This window comes from Lissotriton vulgaris, chromosome 1_1 (genome assembly GCF_964263255.1).
Source record: "Lissotriton vulgaris chromosome 1_1, aLisVul1.2, whole genome shotgun sequence".
NCBI classification, from domain to species: Eukaryota; Metazoa; Chordata; class Amphibia; order Caudata; family Salamandridae; genus Lissotriton; species Lissotriton vulgaris.
The window spans coordinates 930154025-930167213 of NC_141685.1; the positions used below are offsets into that span (position 1 = coordinate 930154025).

Below are 13189 nucleotides of genomic sequence, written 5' to 3' on the forward strand. Positions count from 1 at the left end.
GGGCAGTAATAGTTTGGGATGTCTCTCAGCCTTGTCAATTGCATTATCCCATACATACTAGATGCTACCTCTACCTTTACACTCTTATGTAGAGGCATACTTCCATTCTGTTTAAACCTTCTTTCTTCAAAGGAAACAGCAGGCAGGAGTGTCTCAGAACTTAGCCAGTGGCGTTATTCCATACACACTAAATGGTACCCTTGCTTTGATATCTCTCATGTAAAACATGCCCCTTAAATAGCATGGACCCACAGTACTCCCTAGTGCTGATCCCATTCTGTTTTTCCTATCTTTGTCAAAGTACAGTAGCAGGCAGGGGTGTCTTGAGCTTAGCCAGTAGTATTCTTCCATACATACTTAATGTTAGAGATCTCATGTAAAACATTCACCATAAGCAGTATGCAAACTCTATACTCTTCAGAGCTGCCTCCATTTAATTTCCGTGTGAACAGAACAAGGAAACTATATGCCCACGAGAAGCAGGTTAATTTTTATTATATTCCAACAATATTCCTGTGGGACTTATTTATATTCTACTTCAATCTTATTTTAAAACAAATGTGTGTTGACTCAATTATATTAGTCAGAAAAAATGTACAGGACACCATATTTGAATAGAATTTAATTTGATGTCTAGGAACAATATAACTCATAAATCGAAAAATAGAAAATACTCTTATGTAATGAAAGATGTAATGAAGATGAACTGCATACATCTGCGTCGTTAATGCAGTGTTCCGTACTGTAAACAGGAACTGCGTTGCTGGTATAGATTACCTTAAGGTTTTATTTTATGGCCATTATTGAGATAGGTGTATATATTTATGTTCACACTTTGAGCATTATTGAGAAATTGATCCATGCTTTTGCCTTGAAATGTAAGTAGCTGGATATAGAGCCATTAGTGATCCATTGCAAAGTCAGTTTTAGGAGCTGCGCTGCTTAAAGCCATGAGTGGCTGATAGGTTTAAAGGGGTTGCACAGCCTAATGAGATTTCACTGATCAATGGTGATATGAGAGACCGACAGTGCAAATGATGAAGGGGAATGGAACTGCCTGGGACAAGAGGAGTGATGACGGTGCCATCCAACTTAAGGGAGCGTTAGTGTTGAGATGTAGGGGGAGGGTTTTTTCTAAGGTTTGGGGAAAGAAGTCTTTTTCTTGTCTTATCCAGTTGATTTCATTTGGACCTCACTTAAACCCATCTGCTTCTTGCCAAGATTGGGGCCTCTACTCTAGCCTTTGTTGAAACACAACGGCAATGACGTAGGTTCTGTTTAACTTTTAGTGTCACAGTAGATGGTCATGGTGAAAGACCAAAGTGGAGGGGATGCAGTAATAAGAATAAGTGACTCTCCTATTTGGACTTTGTACATTTTAACAGGAGCAGTAAATGACATGTGGTACACAGTTTGTTTTATAGTGATGTACCAAGGGTACATTTTCCTCCACCTCCAAGCGTGGTTGGGTGAGAGGGGCAGTCATAGGGTTACGAGAATAAAGTTCACCTTTTCGGAGGTAGGAAAGGTTGACTCAGCATTCGGCACAGCACACTTTGTAACTGACATCTGTGAGGTAGACGAGGAAGGTCATGTGTTGTGGAACAAGAACTCATTCACAGAGTGATACTGAGTCACGGAGAGAGGTGGATTCTAAGGAGGGTTTGCAGACACTTAAACCAAGGATTGGGGCAGCACCGGTGGGTGCTGCAGGACCCAGTTAAGGTCGTGAGAGGCAGGGGGGAGGGGGGTCTTGTAAATCTAACCAGATCAGCACCCCCTAAAACCAGTTTGCTACAATCACAGCTTATTCCTAGAGGAGTAGGTGTTCGTGCCACAGAAGCTGGGCATGTGATGTGGTAGGTGGCTTGAATATGACCAGAGGAAAGGGGTCCTGCACCAGCTGTGATGTCATAAGTGAGATGTCATGGACGGGGCAGATAGGGGACAGGGGACAAGGGTCCTGCACAAGCTGTGATGTTATGAGTGACATGTCACAAACAGGGTAGGTAGAACTGATGTAAGTTTTGGGTTTCCTTCTGCTTTTCCTTCAGCAGCTTAGTTAGGTGGGGGGAGGTCCGCCCCAGGGGGCGCTATTTTGGGGACGGGAGCGGTCTAGCCCTGGACCGTGTCATGAATGTGCATGAAACTTGCATCATCGAGGTAACTATTAGCGGTGATACAATGTGTCTCTCGGACCTCTTTCAGGTGCTCGCCGTCTTTTTTCCCCATCACCCCGCCAGGGGGCTGCAATCTGAAGGATAGCCCCGGGTGCCACAAGCTCTAGCTATGCTTCTAACTGAGATGGCCCCTATGATGAAGCATGTCGGCTTGGGGAAACCCTGGTGAGTGAGGGGACTCAAGAAAAAAAAAGTTTTTCTTTCCTGTAGATTATCTTGAATTGAGTGAAGAAATCACACCTCTGGCTAGGATCTCTACCTGATACTTTGGGTTTTTTAAGATCTACTCCAGTTTTTGGAGGGTGGACTTAGCTTATACCTCTACCTTCCCCCTTTTTTCTTCTGAAGCCTATAGTGTACCACATCCCTTTGAAAGAGGACATACTATTATAGAGTGTAGAAGCCAACTGAACAATGTTCCTCACCAGGTCGTCAGGTCATGAGGCATCTGTGTTTCATAAGAAACCCCCTCGAAGTGTGAGGAGTCGCTGATGCTCTGTTCTGAGCGGAGACATATAGCAAGCCGAAACAAGACCTCATGCCTCTCTCACAGTGGATGGTAGGTTGATTGAGGTGGGTTTGGGATGTACTTTTTCTTTGTTGTCACACCAGAAGAATTTCCTCAAACAAAGTGGCGCTCTAAGCCTCATTTTAGTTCCAGACACAGTCTTGAAATGCTATTGCCCTCCATTGGCTTTTGAGTGACACTGTGGAGCATGCATCCAAGGTAAACGGATTCCCAAAGGATTCTATAATTATTCAGTTTCCTTGGCCTGACATGTTATTGATGTAGAGTTAGTCATTCTCCTTCTTTGCACTCACTCACGTTTTACACTGTGTGATGGTGATTTGACTATTTTTTACTCTTCTCATCCTCGATCCAATTCCCATATGGTTTGGTTCGATTTTCCTTCCACTTGTTACCATGCAGTTTGAACCCCCTCCTCCCTCCCCACCTCAAAGTTCTTACAGAATAAGGGCGATCCTTCACAGCCCTGAAAAAAATTTGACGGAGGAATTCTTGAATTATATTGTTGCATTAGATGCCGGCAGGTTGTTAGTTGAACACTGCAGCAGAATTCTCCTTAATTGTTCAGGAACAGTAGCACCAGGGACTTTTACAATTCCTCCCATGGTAGAAGCTACTGAAACGGAACATGACAAATGGTAACAAGACAAGATATCGAATTCAAAATATAGAATTACCAAAATATTGAAGTCAAAATATAGAATGGACAAAATATTGAATGAACAGAATATAGAGGTGAAAAATATCGAATTGAAGGTAAGTAATATAATATCGACTTTTTAAAATATCGAAGTCAAAATATCGAAGTATATAATATAGGTATTAAAATATATCGAATTTTTAATAATATCACATTTTTTTAAAGTGTTTTTATGTTAGTATATAAGTGAAAAGTGTATATTATTTTTGTAATTTATTTTAAGTAATGAATTTTATGTTATTTAATTTTTGCGTAATTTAATTCTGTAGCGTGCTGTGGGTTTATAATAAGGGAATAGGGTGGGAAGTAATTTAATTATATTAAATTAAATATAAATTTTTTGAATTACTAATTCTTTTTAATTTAATTTTGAGTTTTAGTTCTGTAGCGGGTTGTGGGTTTATAGGGGAATAGGGTGGGAAGTAATTTAATTGTAATTAATTAAATATTTGTATTTATGTATTGTATTCATTTTGAATTAATTGTTAATTAAATTTTAATTGGTAATTCATTTTATTAATTGATAATTATGTTAATTGTATTAATTTATTTTCTGTAGCGGGTTGTGGGTTTATAGGGGAATAGGGTGGGAAGTAATATAATTGTAATTAAGTAAATAATTTTTATTTATTTATTGGTTTTTTATTTATTGTTAATTGATTGTTAATTGGTAATTAATTCTTATTAATTGGTAATCAATTTGTATTATTTATTTATTAATAATTACGATAATTGTATTATAGGGGAATAGGGTGGGAAGTAATTTAATTGTAATTAATTACATCTTAAAAATACGTTTTTGTGTATTGATAATTAATTTACTGTTAATGAATTATTAATTGGTATTCATTTTTATAATTAGTTTTTGTTATTGAAAATGTATTAGATGGTAATTATGAATAGGTAATTCATTTTAATAATTGGTATTCATTTTTATTATGAATTAGTTTTTGTTATTGAAAATTAATTAGTTAATTAATTATGAATAGGTATTTAATTTGAATAACTAATATTTATTTTTATTTATAATTGATTAATTATTACATAATATTAAATTGCCAATTAATTTAAATTAATGTTTTATTGGTATTGATATTTAATTTATTTTTATTAATATATTAAATCATTACTTTCCCTACTGTTAAATTCACTAGAGTGGGAATCATAATTTGTACCCCTAAGCTATCCAACGCTTTCCCTACTGTTGTACTCTCTGGAGTGGGAATAGTAATTTTTACCCCTACGCTACCCAACGCTTTCCCCACTGTTGCACTCTCTGGAGTGGAAATAGTAATTTTTACCCTCCTGCTACCCAACGCTTTCCCTACTGTTGCACTCTCTGGAGTGGGAATAGTAATTTTTACCCTCCCGCAATCCAACGCTTTCCCTACTGTTGCACTCACTGGAGTGGGAATAGTAATTTTTACCCTCCCGCTATCCAACGCTTTCCCTACTGTTGCACTCACTGGAGTGGGAATAGTAATTTTTACCCTCCCGATATCCAACGCTTTCCCTACTGTTGCACTCACTGGAGTGGGAATAGTAATTTTTCCCCCTACGCTATCCAATGTTTTCTCTACTGTTGCACTCACTGGAGTGGTAATAGTAAATGTTACCCTCCCGTTATCCTATAATAAAAATATTGTATATTTTTTATAAATACTATGGTAATTTATATATATATGTATAAAAAACATAAAATTGTATATTTTTTTATAACTTAAATTAATTATTTATTAATTTGAAGGTTATTTAAGTATTTTTAAGTATGGTTTAGTTAATTATATTTATTATTTCATTAATTTTAAATGAATTTGAAGACATTAAAAACATTGGATATTTTGACTAACTATATTTTTTAAAACAATATTTTTGATTCAATATTTTTATACTGTTTGTAGTTAGGAATTCAATATTTTTGCATTCTATATTTTTTTCTTGATTTTTGGTAATTCTATATTTGTGTATTATGTCAGTGATCCTGACAAATATGAGGAGGTGTTTATTCGTTTGAAAGGATACTTTAAACATACTGCAAGCATTATGCTTAAAATATATCACTTTTATACTCGTAGGCAAAAGGATGAAAAGTCTTTTGAGTCTTTTAGATACCTCGGGGTGATATAGCGCTTTACAAGCCAATAATAACATAACATAACATAACATTTCATGACTGCTCAGAGGGGACTATCCATACCATGTGATTTTGGTTCTGCTACCAACAAAATGTTTTGCGACAAACTTATGGTTAACACCAGTAATAAGCATGTTCAAGAGAAACTGTGGGTCATGGGTAATCCCAGGCTTGGAGAGGTCCGTAAGTCAGCAAAGTCTATTGAGAGTCAATGTCTTGTGTGAAGGAAAAAACAGAGAGCAGAAAAGAAAAGAAAAGAAAAAATGTAGAGTATGCACCCTTAGTAAACTGACTAAAGGGGACAATTAGAAGAATAAGAGAATTGGTTCTGAAACCAATTGTTGCCTCACTCGCAGCTCCTTCCATATAACCTCCATATATGGGATATCAAGCAGAAGTTGCAACTCATGTGGTAAAACCTGGCATTTTGCTAAAGCTTGTAAGGAAAGCAAACGTTCTGTGGGTTCCAGAACTGTGTAAGTTTCAGAAGCAACTCACGCAACTAGTGAGTTATTCTTTAACTATGTAAAGCACAAGAGTCCCCAAAAGGAGCTTCCTATTACCATATACCACATTTTCAAAGACCTAGAAGACATCATTAAGTGCTTTCAAGATCATATTTTAGTTTGTTTTTACAAAGAATAGGATAGAAAATGATCTTGTACTCAAGGAAATAATTGCCCATTTAGAAAAGAATGGTCTAGTGCTTGCACCAGGAAAATGTAACTTTTACTGTTCCCATATAGATTATTTGGACCACAAAATTATCTTTTTGTGACTTTTATATAGTGTGAACTTGGTATGAAGGTATCAGAGCTCTTTACATGAGCACCAGCTGCGTTACAGACGGACACATGAATTTTTGTTGGGCACAGGGAGATTAAGTGATTTGCCCAGAATCACAGGATGTTTAGCGTCCCTGCCAAGACTCTAACCTGTTCCCCAGCCTCGAGGACAACCGCTTCAGCCGTAAGGCCTCATCCTGTCCCCAAAATATATCTTCTAAGGTTCTGATACCTAAGCACTCCCTCACACGTGCTATAAAGGAAGCCCTACCACCTGATAAGGAGAAGTTGTGGTCCTTTCTGAGACCTTACGAATTCTATTTTTAGTTTGTGCACAACTTTGCAACTTTAATTGAGCCTATGAGAACTCCTACATGTAGGGGTGGCGTACCAATGGGATATTGACCAACTAGCCACTTTTGAAAAGATCAAAGAACAGACCATTCCTGGAACCACCTTAAAAACTTTCACTGTAGGATAATAATGTCTCATTACAGTAAATGCTAGCACATATACGATTTGGAAGCAGTGCTTTCTCAGAAAACCACAAACAATGTCAGCTGGGTGATAGCTTTTGCCTCAAGAGCCCTGAATGAAACTGAGAGATGTTATGCAGTCATAGAGAGGGAGATACTTGCATGAGTATGGGCGGTGAACTATTTTCGTCATTTAATTTGGGGAAGTTATTTTCCTTGTAGACTGATAACAAGCCCCTTGTTTGTATTCTGTCTCCAGGAGGAGGGTGTTCTGCTATGGCATGGACTGCAAGGTTTTGTTCTAAATTACAGGAATATTGTGTTGCGGTTAGGTAGTGCCAGGAAAATAAACTGCACTTCAAGTTATTTGTTTTTCCTACCTTGTGCAATTGAAGATGAGGAGGATGATGATATATCTACTACGTGTTATAAAGGAAGCCCTACCACCTGATAAGAAGTTGTTGTCCTTTCTGAGACTTTGCGAATTCTATTTTTAGTTTGTGCACAACTTTGCAACTTTGTGGATGTGATTACTTTTGTGAGTGTGATAGATGCGTGTCCTAGAATGAGTCCCATCTGACTGAATACATGTGGAATTTAGACGATTTGAAAGATGGCATTATAAAGTTAGTTATGAAATATGTCAATGAGGGCGGGCTTCCCATCAAAACCTTGCAAGCCCATTGACACCCCTATCACCAAGTTTCTGAGGAAGTTAGTGTCAAGAATGGCTTCGTTTTTCATAAGGATACATGCAATCCTCCAGAGGGAATTCATTCCTTGATTTTAAAAGCTTGCCACCATGGCCATATGGGAATGTCTGCTTTGAAGAACCTCAATAGATCACATTGTTGGTGGCTGCAAATGGATGCTGAGGCAGCGCATTTTGTTACAGACTGTTAAGATAGTACGAGTTATGACAGATGTGTCAGGTGTCTCACCCAACCAATGAAGCCTGACAAGTGGACTCAGAATCCTTGACAGGAACTTGGTCTCAATATAGTGGGACCATTTAAAAGGCTCCCTCCTTCCTTAGCCCCTTCCATGCTCATGACAAGCCCAGCTCGTCATGAGTCCCAGTGGAGCTGTATTCATGACAAGATGAGCTCGTCATAACGGTTGCGGTCCGCCCACGCGAGATTGATTCCCCGCCTGTGCGGGAGAATTATTCAGTGGGCGGAGTCGTGGGGAGCCCAGCTCGTCATGAGCACAGCTCTACTGTGACTCATGACAAGCTGGGCTCATCACAAGCACTGCGGCACGGCACCCCCTTCCCCCGCGCCGTGGGGCATTTGCTCCGTCCAAATCGGATCGGGAATGTGTCTTTCCGACCGACTTGGAAAGGTTTCTGACCAACCGAGTGTGATGCGAGTTAGGCATTAGGAATATCCCAATCAGAACCCAACGGCATTTGGAAACGACCGAGCAGTACGGAGCAGAATCGCACGTCTCTACAGGCCGCGTTTCCGAATGACCTGGTACTATGCTGGATTTAGACAGCCTTTCTGAATTGTGCCGTCTGACTCAATCAGCAGTCAGAATCAGACTTTGGGGGGCCTAAGTGAGCACCCTACACCCAGAGCCTTCCCAATTGGGCCCATGGGGGTACCCATGGGCTCACCCCTTACCAGCCATATACAGTGTGGCAGGCATCAGGGGGTGCCCACCACAGGGTGTCCGATTTTCCCCTGCTACCCCTTTCTTCAATGGGAGCCTTATGCATTGGGTCGGAACAAAGGGTCCCATTGAAGTCAATGGGAGTCTAACCAAATTGTATCTGGAAGCATCCGGTGCAGTGTACTCAGTTGGTTGAACTCTCCCAATCCGATTTTGTCAGAAACCATTCTCAAACCCATTTGGTTGGGAAGCTTTCCATTCCGCAGCAGAATCGGGCCCTCAGTGTGTTTTTCTTTACATTGCATCCACCTTTCTTGTGCATTCTCCCGTTCCCAGTTCTTCCTTCCTTGTTTACTCTTTCACTGTGGTTTCTTTATAGAACGTTGAGGCTCAGAATGTTTTGGTGGGTAACAGTTGCAGACAGTTGGATGGTGCTCTCGTGCCTGTTGAACGAACAACTTGTTACTGGTGAATAAACCTAATTCTGCTTACTTCATGTCCTGAATAGGGCATACTGCAAACTGGGTCATCCATAGGTGTCTGGGTGAGTTCAAAGTGGGGATGGATGTTCGTGGCTGTGCACAGAAGAGAGTTTTGGGGTTGGGGTTGAAGGCAGTGCGAGTTTCATGTAGTTCCCATCAGTGGGTGATGAAGGTTTTCAGAATTTATCTTTATCCTATCCTTGGCCTCCTTGCAGATCGCATAGAATGGTCGTGATAAAAGTCTCAATTATAATTACATTTCTGTAGAGAAGTAAGTGAAGAAGAGATCCAGCTGTCAAAATATTGACAGTAAAAAAGGATAAGAAACCGTCACCTTTTTAATCTGACTTTAAAAACTGTTCTTGGTATTTCGCTATATGCACTCCGTAAATATGGAGTGGGCCCCATTAGTAAGACTTTGAAATTACATTATCTAGGAAAACATGTACCACACACTATAGTAGAAGCAAAAAGATTCTAATGAGGAGCACTAACCTGAAACCAATCTATTTTATTTCTTTTCAGAAAATCCCTCGAAGCTTACAAACAGAGCAAGTTCTGGAACCATCCTGTCGGCAATGCTAGTTCTGGTCTGCCACATGATTTAGGGATCTTCAAGACAGTCCTCTGACACAGAAGATGCCAGATCTACATGTGCAGCCCTAACCTGTGCAGTTTGTGGGATATCTGTACCCTCAAATGCTCAGGGAAATTTCTAACAAAAGAACTCACCTGGACTTAAGCATCAGATGTGATTACGCTTTATGGGGTTCCAGCTCCTCTATTGAAAATGAAAGTTTTGTAAGAGTGCAAAAACAAATTCACTTGTGCTTTTCTATCTCAAATGTATATTTTTTGACAGTGTGCCTTAAGTGTAATTTGGCCTACTTCTTGCTTGGAGCAATATATTCTACATGTGTAGCATTTGTAAAATTGTTTGGCACAACAGATAAATCAAACAACTCTCTATAGAACATGTAAATGGGCTAGGTCTTCATATAGGGCCTCATCAGCAGTGGCTCCTCAGCAATGACAGAGGTGCGTTGCCCCACTTGCCTAGAGCCACAAACTGAAAGATACAATTATATTTTATTATTGTTTTTTTTTTCAGCTGCTGTCTGAACCAAGTGCGTGCAGGGAGGGGCAGGGTAGGGCTGCGTCATAGGAAGAGGGAGGAGGAGTGGAGTGCACTTATAAGTGGCCAAACAGACTTGCAGAGTTTCTCCAACCCAGCTGTATTCCACATCCAGGTGGAGAAACGGCCCTGACTCCCTGTGTCTGAGTGAGCATTAAACCAGCCCGCTCAGGCCAATCCCCGCACTGCTCTCATGCAGCATGAGAGCAATGTGGGGATTGGATGAGGAGTCTCTGATGGTGTTCCAGTGATATCTGGGAGTCAGGCCCTGCCCGTGCAGGACGTTATACCGGGCGGTGACGTCAGGCGGGGGAGGGGCAGGGTGGGGGGTTTGAAAATGCGGGATATCGACCATTACAGGTAAGTAACAAAAAAAACAAAAAAAAACGAATTTTGTTGCCTACGCTGCATCACATTTGGCGATGTTGCTTTTCAGTCACCTGGTTCACCCAACCTCACTATCAACTTCGCTAGTTATTGCTGCCCCCTCGAGCTGTACAATATCCTCTGCTCTTCTTGGTATAGGTCATCATCAAAGGGTTTAAGGCCTGAAGCAAAGGCGTATTCTTGCACCCATGCAGTTTTCCAAGACATGGAGACGGTACGGAGCGAAGCCATGGTATTTCCACCGAACCAGACCCTTGCACATGCCTTTATTGCAATTTATCATCCTGGGCTGTACGATTATTAGTTTTCAAAGGTCCCTAAACTTCTATGAAGTCTAATCCAAAGCCATTAAGTGAGACTTTATTGGCCATACATACAACGCACCCAAACATGTAAGATCTATCTAGATTGAGAGAGATCGATGTATGATAGAACATAGGCGCTTTGGGACCACAGTTAAACCGGAGTTATTTGTATGGGGTACAGTGATAAGGGAAGCTTTATGTTATGAGCACAAAGGATGGAGTAGGGGACGTTAGAAAGAAGGGGGAACGCAAGTGGGCAGTAAGAGGAGTATATAATGCCTTGCTGTTATGTTGGGACAGGGGCGTCCGTTTCATCTAAAAAAGCCTTTACCCCCTGACCGGAGTGCCTGACCACCTTTAACTGGTAACTGGCTAAACTGGTATCCTGACATATTATGACCTTGACATCACACTAATCTAGGGTTTGCACAGAAATCTAAGCCGGTCCCTGGTAACATGAGGTTCAGATCCTGTTCGGCAACTCGGAGGAGTGCACCAAGTGTGCCCTTTGAGTTGGTAGTGAGCTACTGCTCATTCCCTGGGTGTGTCACATAATGTGGTGATGACAACATGCCATGGTATATGAATCATGTGAATAGACCTTTTTCTCTGTTCAGTGAGTGTGTGGTCTACTGACCCCACTCATATTAAATTCAGCTATTATCTAAAACTGAGAACTCTGTGTTGACATCCCATGTACATGTGCAGTGCATGTGTGTGCAGCACATGCACGATAGTACGACTCTGTTGTGTTCTGGAAGTTTGAATACAGTGGCCAGTGGGATCCATTTTGGATGCCTCTGGTGTAGCACACAATGAGGACAGCTTCATCTAGACAGTGAATGTGTTCCAGTGGCTGAAGAGTGGAGGCCCAGATACTGAAGTGAGATAGGGCTACCTTGAGAAATTCAATGAGCAGAGGGTGGATGAGTAGTTATTCCTGAACGCTGTCATTTGAAAGATGGTGGGGCTCCAGCACAGTTGTTTGAAGTGAGGCAGTTTCTAGGCAGGGTCAGTCCTTTCATCTGTCTTTGATAATTGCGTTATGAAAGGCCGATGACATCCAGATGCTGAGATCTCACACTTCATTCTTCCCCTGTGTGAACACTCTTGCTTGTAGCCAGCTCCTTTGCAACCTGCTGTGAGAACCATCACTTTGCACCATGGCTTTAGCCTGGAGAGTAGCCTGAAAATTACACTTGAAAGAGAACAAAATCAAAACATCTGGAAAATGTATATCAAATTGGGATCCAAAGCACACCATTTTGTTGTAGTCCCAAGTTTTTCTTCATTACAGAGAATGTGAGTGCTCCACAAAGTACTTAAAAGATTGATGAGTGACCTACGCTGGTGCCTGCATAACAGCCGGTGACCCAGAGATAAGTGGACATCACCTGAAGTCTGTACTTTCTGAGTGGAGGGTCTGCCTGCCTTCTGAGAGGGGAAATGAGTATGTCTGGCTGTGCAAGATGACCAGAGAATCCCAGCATGTCCCTAGCACGAGAAGCACCCAGAGAAAGCTTATTTTACCTGAGCACAAAAACAGAAACGATCTGTGTTGTGAAATGGTTCCCCCAGACACTCAGTGCAGTTTTCTGTTAAGCTGCAATATGATAATACCTGCACTACTCATGTCACCCAGTGTTGGACAGGCCACATGAAGGGCCGCTCTCCCCCGGCCCGACCAGGCCCGAGCCCGGTCCCGCAGGTACCACACACCACCATTACACGTCCTCCGACCCCTCAGGGACCCCTGCCCTCGAACATGTCGACCTCGTGGGCCCGATCCACTGCAGGCCTGCGCGCCCATCCTGGGCGCCATCTTGGACACTCCACCACGAGGCCGCCTGGCCCCCGATCGACCTCAACCCTGGGCCTGGCCAGGCCTCAGACATCCCGGCACCACCATCCACCCAGGAGGTGAGCGGGCTGCTTGGCAAGTCAATGGGAGAAAGAGGTGTCGATGGCTCTCCCCCGCCAAGTGCCGCTCGCCCATCGCCTCCCCGGGCGCTGGCTCCACCCCCCTGCTGGGTGTCTGGACTCCCTCATCCCGGACCTCCCGACCTCCAAGTGCGAGGGTCCGGACATCAAAGAACACCAGCCCTATAACTGGGGCAGCTCCAGAGCAGGAAGGCAGTTGTATCTTGGAGTCGAGAGACGCAAAGAAGAACTCATCCTTGACGGACTACTGGCGCTGCCGTAGCTCTGTCTTGTGCACCATCGTCTTGCCTGCTGGCGCTGCCGCAACCTTCGTAACCTTCATATCCTTCATCGTCGTCGGGACCTGCTGGCGTGGCCGCGGACCGTTTGTAACCATCATCTTCATCGGGACCTGCTGGCTCCGCCGCGGACCGTCGTTTCCTTCGTCCATCTCGGGACCTGCTGGCTCCGCCGCGGCCCGATCATCGAGAACGCCGAGCTCGAGGATTGAGAGCTATTTCCATCTTTTTGGTAACAAG

The 13189-nt window shown here is 42.2% G+C and overlaps 1 protein-coding gene across 1 annotated transcript in view; it reads left to right on the forward strand.

Annotated features, from left to right (window-relative positions):
• Positions 1-11937, forward strand: part of LOC147748197 (intercellular adhesion molecule 5-like) — a 225751-nt gene extending 213814 nt beyond the window's left edge. The window contains exon 5 of the mRNA XM_086959112.1: positions 9429-11937. Coding sequence (XP_086815238.1) covers positions 9429-9511 — 83 coding nt within the window. The 3' untranslated portion in view covers positions 9512-11937. The remainder of the gene's footprint in view (positions 1-9428) is intronic.
• Positions 11938-13189: the final 1252 nt, after the last annotated feature.